This window comes from Miscanthus floridulus, chromosome 17, assembly GCF_019320115.1.
Source record: "Miscanthus floridulus cultivar M001 chromosome 17, ASM1932011v1, whole genome shotgun sequence".
Classification (NCBI taxonomy): Eukaryota; Viridiplantae; Streptophyta; class Magnoliopsida; order Poales; family Poaceae; genus Miscanthus; species Miscanthus floridulus.
In genome coordinates this window covers 85,387,436-85,394,607 of record NC_089596.1, presented here as the reverse complement: position 1 = coordinate 85,394,607, position 7,172 = coordinate 85,387,436, and the positions used below count along the sequence as shown (strand labels likewise).

Here is a 7,172-nt window from a genome sequence, read left to right as displayed (position 1 = left end):
CGATTTGTCCAAGGCTGCTAGCTAGAGGATGTGCGGTGGGGGCAAAGAGGAACGGCTGGGGCCGCAGCTGAGCCAGACGAACGAACGCCATCGACTGGATGAGCGACGACAACAACCGAACTAGAGATGGACCCGAGCTGATCCGGGAAGAGGTGGATGGAAGCGGATGGTGGTGGATCTGCACGGGAGAAGAAGAGAAAGTACCAGTAGTATTTATTTTATTGAAACTCACCTTGCTTTCGTACTCACCGGTGAATACGAAGACCATGAACAACACGGCAAGAACAGATAAAGGAAGGGAGCGACACACACCCATCCGGACAACTAGCTGCAAGGTAAAAAGAAAATTTAAAGGCGGAGGCGGGGCCGGCCCACCTCCCTCTAGCTGCCGGCAAGATGCCGGAGGCGAAGAGGAAGGGGGCCGGAGCAGGGGCGAGCTGGAAGGGGTCAGAGAAAGGAGAAAACCGGCATACGCCTACTACTCATTAGGAGTAGTGGCTCGTTAAACGGAATCTGGCGCCATATGGCCATAGATGCTGACTTCATGCATGCACAGGCTGTTGTGATTCCTGAACCATCATGCGCTGCTCCGCTCCGGCGTCACGCAGGGGCTCGGTGCAAAGGCAAGCGCTCGGCTTGGGCGCGCCTTTTTTTTAGTGTGTCCTTATAACACGTATTTCAATAAGAAGCAGAGTTGAAACAGATTACAATCAACTCAGGTAACCATGAGATTACCTAACATATAAAAAGAGAGAAAGAACAACAAAGGGGAAGAACCCACAATCCGAATACCCTATTGCCATAACTTGTGAGAAGATACATCGATGCAAAAGCTGCCTACAGAGTGAACGGGTCACGGTGACAAACCATCCACCCAGAGAAGTCGAAGAACCAGCGACAACGATGGCAAAGCATCTGCCCGAGAGGATCAAAGCAACCTTGGCGCAAAGCATCCGCAAGGTAAGAGGCCCGCACACGCTCGACAGCAAAGTATCTGCCAGAGAGGAGAACCAGGACAGCGACGATAGCAACGTATATGCAAGGTGAACCAGCAACAACGATGGCCAAGCATCCGCCTGAGAGGATCAGAGCAACCTTGGCGGCAAAGATCTGCAAGATGAGAGACCTGCACACACTCGGCAGGAAAGTATCTGCCAGAGAGGGGAGGAAGGACAACAGCGACAAAGTATTCGTTTGAGACCAAACAACGAACGACGGTGACTAGGCCAGGATAGACCTTTGCGAAGAACATGAGACACACACAAGAACATAGCAAGGGGCAAATCCCACGAGAGAAACAAGGGCGCGCGTCGTTGTCAATTGTTTCTGCAGTGATGGAAAACAGAGAACCAAAACCAATGGATATATGCTACGACGAGGTGGATTTATAATCATAAATCCTCTGTATCGCTTTGAAAACGGCAGTGCACGTCTGCGCGCCCTCGCCTGCACTCCGTTTCATGCCCCCGAACGTCACCCACGGCACCCGACCCCTAGCTCGCACCCCTTGTGCTCCCCCCCCTCGAATGTTTGAGCCAGCGCGGTGGCACCCCAGCGGCTGCAGCAGGTGGGTCCCCAGCAGCAACACCCGATCTACTTTTGAAACATCCAGATCAAACATTTGCAACATGCTTCTAAAGACAAATAAAATATTTAAAACATGCGTCTCAAGCACTTGCAAAAAACACATGAAAACACTTGAAAAAGTCATTGCAAAACATATGAAGTATCCAGATAAAGCACTTGCAACATATGTGTGAAACATATGCCACATCCAAATAGTATACTTGCAACATACGTTTGAAAGCATATGAGAAACATTTGGAACGGATGCTTGCAATATACGTGTACAACCATTACAATATGCGCAACATCCCGATCTACTTTTGCAACATCCATATGAAACACTTGCAACCTACCTCTAAACCATCTAAAACAATTGAAACATACGCTTGCAACATGCGCTTTAGCGCAACATCTCCTTGTTGCTCGAGAGAATGGAGACTCGTCGGTGTGTGGAGTTCACCGGAGGCAGCGGCCGGGCGACACTTGTAGGCGGCGGGCCGGTGGCGGCTGCACGACACGAAATGGAGGCATCGGCTGCGCGACGTGGTGGGGAGGTAGCGGACGAACGATTAGGAGAGAGCGGCCGCGCGCCGCTTCTAGCAGGGCCAGTAGCCGAGCGTGGCGCCTCGGAGGAGGCTGCGCGCCGCGTCTGGCAGGAGGCGAGCTGATAGGAGCGATAGAAACGAGTGGATATGAATGAGCGGGATAGGAGCGATAGGAACGAGTAGATAGGACTGAGTGGAGCAGATTTGTTTTTTGAGAAATCGGAGGAGCATGGGGTTGTTGGGTTGACATCGCGCCTAGCATCCGGACGGACGGACGCCCGCTTACCAGCATTACCGTTTCGAAAGATACGCCAATATAACACAGTTTTCATTAAATTGGTGAGGAACTCTCCACCATGTACTTTTATGGATTATGATCATTATTACTAACACCAATTTGAAAACAACATTAATACACATATGATCCTCGACCTTATTTTTGAAGGCACAACGGCATTATTATATGGACATTTTTGTTTGCTTGGACGGACGCCTCTCTGCACATCGTCACCGCCCATCCTGGCCCAGGCGTCCAGAATTAGAATCCTGGTGATTGTAGCTCACATTTACGCAACAATGATTGGAGACCAAGCGAACAGTATGCGCCGTCATGGCAAGTGAGCCCTCGGCACAGCTCGTACTCGCAGGGGGTAGGACATGGTGGTGAAGAACCCATGGTCCGCCTTGAGATCCACCTCTTCCTCCCCTTCAATCGCACGCCACTCGAAGGCCGTGACCAGGTTCGCGAGGAAGTACTCCAGGTGAAGCATGGCGTATCCCATCCCCGGGCAGATCCTTCGTCCGGCCCCGAACGGCAGCATCATCACCTTCGTCGCCTCCTTGCTGCCGATGGTCAACCGCACGCCTTCCCCTTCCCCGCCAGGCATGAACCTGTCCGGGATGAACTCTTCTGGAGATGTCCATATCTATTGAATTTTGAAGGACATGGTATTTAACTATAGTTAGACAAAATGACAAGGTGTAATATATAACTGTTATACTTTGTTCTCATCAGGTTCAATTGGACTAGTTGGAGTCGGCAAACTATTCAGTTCTCGTCTGAAAGTCTATATATCAACAAGCCCTTCAAAAATATATAGCGGACCAATCCTGTCTGAATTGTTTCATTACGTTACCATTTCCTTTCGACGAAAGTTACTAAGCCTACCGTTGACTTGTAGTTTTCTTTTCGAACGTGGATGAGCACGGACTTATAAAAAAGTGTTATCAGTTATTTTTAGGTCATGATTAGTTGGATAAAATGTATCCGAACTAAGATGGACCTTGCCTATATACTATACTGGTACATACGTAATAGTGGCATAAAATTTGACCCCACCCGTTTCACTACTTGATGTATAACATAACCATTAAAATATTTTGATTGCCTTGAGACACTCAAATCACAAAATCTATAATTTACACTCTTTTTTAAATTGTAGTAAGTCGTTTTGGCTTTTCTAACTGCATAGCCTGCATCTAGATATACATTTATGTTTAGATACATAATTATATTTATGAATCTAAAAAAAGTAAAAAGACATAATTTTGAATAGAGGGAGTATAATTTACACTACGTAAAAAACGATTTTTAGCAACGGGATGAATTTTTTGTAGGGGCGGCTGGTGATGGAGCCGTCCCTACAGTGGCGTGCTCGGGAGCCCAGACATCAGCCGCCCCTATAAATAAAACAGCAGGGGCGGCTGGTGATACGAGCCGCCCCTACAAATGGGTCTGATTTGTAGGGGCGGCTCACTCACCAGCCGCCCCCAGCGGTTCTATTTGTAGGGGCGGCTGAATCATCAACCGCCCCTACAAATACCCGCTGTATATATATCGGCCAGAAAATTCTCTCACTCTCCTCTTCGCTCCCTCTCTCCCTCGACGCGGACAGGGCGGCGGCGGCGCCTGGCGCGAGCGGGCGCGGCGGCTGCGTCCGACTTTCTCCACCTCCTCCCCCCCCATTGCACCATTTCCTTACTCGGCTCCTCCCCTCTTTGCCCAAGTCGCTAGCCTCCTCCCTGACCCGCCTCCTCCCGTCCTCGCCGTGGACCGCTTCCTCCCCACCTCCGCTTCCACAGCAGCCGAGCGAGGTCAACTCTTCCGCCGGCGGAGAGAGAGCGAGGGCGGGAGCGGGGAAGAGACGGGAGGGTCCTGGATCTGAGCCGAGCTGCGCTCTCCGTGCACCGGTCACCGCCCACCGCCCACCGCCTAGGTCTTGTCGCCCCGCGCAGATCTGCTGCTGCTCTGAGGTAAATCGTCGATTGCTTGAACCATACCCGGTAGATCCGGTATCTCCTCCTCCCCATCCCCTTCTCACGCGACGCAACTCAGGCGCCTCCCCATCGGAACCCTAATCCTCTCTTTCCCTACTCGCGGAAGCCACCACCACCGGCAGGGAAAGCGGAAGGGAAGCACCTCGGCCCCGGTAAGATGGTGCTCGTGCAGCTGGGCGGGAGCATCTCCCGCTCCCTGGCGCAGATGAGCAACGCCACGGTGATCGATGAGAAGGTGCTCAACGACTGCCTCAACGAGATCTCGCGCGCGCTCCTACAGGCCGATGTCCAGTTCAAGATGGTCCGCGACATGCAGGCCAACATCAAGCTCATCGTCAACCTCGAGGCGCTTGCCGCAGGCACCAACAAGCGCCGCATCATGCAGCAGGTAAGGGGCGTACTGGTTCGTCGCCTCATCTGCGCAATCCGCGCCCAATCCGTCAAGAGCTTGGATTTCTGTGTAATTTGGGGTTAATCTGTTCATCCCGTTGATTGCGTTAATAGATCTCTGTTGTTATTGCTGTAGGCTGTCTTCACGGAACTCTGCAACATGCTAGATCCCGGGAAGCATGGAGTTCGACAGGAAAGGCATTTTAGTGCAACTTTACAGTTTCAGCAACACTATGTTCTTTTTTGATGGGTTTCCCTACTGTCTTTTTCAGCAGCAACAGCTCGAGCCTGGCTTTTTCTATTGTGGACGACAACAGTAGCTAGCAGCTGTTCAGCGACAAGTGTAGCAACAGCAAGGTATTAAATTGCGTGGCTTGAATTCTCAGGTGAAAAGTGCAGCTGCTAGTTTATCTCTTTAGGCTATGTACATCACTAGCATAAGCAGTAATGATATAGTACTAGTTATTAGTTAGAGGCCCTATGCATCGACCCTATGTATGGATCTGCACATTCTTTTCTGATTGATGGATGAATTTACTTGCGAATTTAGTTATACAATACTTGATCAATGAGTGAGTCATCTGGGGGGCTGTGGGTTGCAAATGACACAGACGCTATACTTGCTTTAAGAAGACATTATTGCCTAATGAATGACACTTAAATTGCCTAAGAAAATGCAGCTTCTTGCGGCCGGCTACTGCTATTTTGGCTGCAAAAGTAAACTAGCCTTTTGTTTACATGTATTTCTTTATAGGAATAGTCGTCTGTTTGTCTGTGCCGGGCTTCATCAATCAAAGATCAGTGGTATGCCCTTGGGCTTTATAAATTGAACAAGATCATTCCTATGCAGTCTGTGTTTCATTCCAACTGTTCGGAATGGATAATCATTGTCCTCGGCACCTCCTCCTTTGCCAGATGCCGGGCAAAGCTAAGGCGGGCGGAGCCACATTCCGGGTGGAGCTACGGCTACCAGCGAGCATCAACATCCATTGTCCAGCGAAAAGATGAGAGATATGTTCCTTACAACTCATCTTCAACTTTCTTCCAGGAAAGCCTTTCACCAAAGGATGGTGGTAATAGTGTATAAGATGCATTTTCTTTTCGTATTTAGGAGTGGACACTGTGTTCCTTTCAATTCTAGAAGAAGGGGCATAGATCCATTTAGTGTCCTACATTAGAAGAGTCAATCCTTTTGTTGAATTAAGTGCAAAGGTAAATGCAAATATTATTCTTTAGAATGTCTGTCTCTTATGATGTTGATTTTTGCATGTTGAACCCAAATTTGCAGTATAGTATCATCTCTTTTAAAGTCAATCTAACGGTTAGAATATGCTTTCAATTTAATAATTATTATTAGTTAAGTAGTTAAACTTACTAGATGGAAATTTCTTGTTTCCTTGGAATATGATTGTTTCTACATCTTGCTCAGCGTCATCATCAGTGCCGTGCTCACCAGCCGTTCCATTTTCCAGAGGATGAAGAACTATACCGTAAGCACGTGCCACATCCATCTGATCTGACAACCAGCAGCAGTAGTTCAACAGTTTCTTTTGGACTGAAACTTTCTTCTTTTGTCAGATTTACGCAGTGTCGATAACAATCCGTGTTGTGGTAAGTTCACTTTGTCAACCATTTTTTATATGGACTTTGCTCCCCTGTTGGGTTTGTCCGTGAAAACCACAAGCTCTGGTGATGGGAATATATATGCAGCTTGGGTTCATGCTGATCGCGCTGATCTGGAAGATTGATTTCTCGCCGTTCATGATCCTGGTCATTGCCATCCTCAACAACGGTGGGTTTGAAAAACTCCGACAGACTCGGAACCATCTAAACACTCCATTGGCAAGCTGAAGCATGACACTTGTTGCTTGCTTTTGATGAAAAAATGCAGGCACGATCATGACCATCTCCAAGGACAGGGTGAGGCCGTCTCCGCATCCAGACAGCTGCAAGCTGAACGAGATCTTCGTCACGGGCGTCTTCTACGGCACCTACCTCATCGTCATGACCGTCATCTTCTTCTGGGCCATGCGTAGCACCGACTTCTTCACGGTAAATGCTAGGCACTAGCCACTAGCTTTGTTTGCATTGCTCCAGCCGGCGGCCGATTTCTGGGCCATCAAATTCTCTTCTCTTCCAGTAAGATAAGAACCTACCTTTGTTTGCATTGCTCCGGCCGATCAAATTCTCTTCTCTTCCAGTCTTTGCTTTGCTTACTGAGTTGGTTTTTTTTTCTTTTGCAGACTAGACGTCTAAAGGTGGGAGACAAGCCACTCCTCACAGTATCAATATTTATGCAGGTAATATGACTTGCAAGACTGAAACTATGCCATGTTTATAGTTTGGATAAGATCAGTTCCTTCCTGATTTGTATCTTGAGTTTATAGTTCTCTT

The 7,172-nt window shown here is 48.6% G+C and overlaps 1 protein-coding gene across 1 annotated transcript; it reads right to left on the bottom strand.

Annotated features, from left to right (window-relative positions):
- Positions 1 to 2,719: 2,719 nt before the first annotated feature.
- On the bottom strand, positions 2,720 to 4,421 carry LOC136515901 (cytochrome P450 89A2-like). Its single transcript, XM_066509361.1, has 2 exons — positions 4,392 to 4,421; positions 2,720 to 3,037 (listed from the first exon to the last, which is right to left on the bottom strand). The coding sequence occupies exons 1-2, from the start codon at positions 4,419 to 4,421 to the stop codon at positions 2,720 to 2,722; spliced, it is 348 nt and encodes a 115-aa protein (XP_066365458.1).
- Positions 4,422 to 7,172: the final 2,751 nt, after the last annotated feature.

Bases quoted from the DNA above. Each gene is read 5' to 3' on its own strand.
- LOC136515901 (XM_066509361.1), bottom strand. From the start codon at position 4,421: ATGGGGAGGAGGAGATACCGGATCTACCGG. The intron at 3,038-4,391 runs GTATGGTTCAAG...AAAATTCAATAG, and splicing joins GGAGATACCGGATCTACCGG to ATATGGACATCTCCAGAAGA.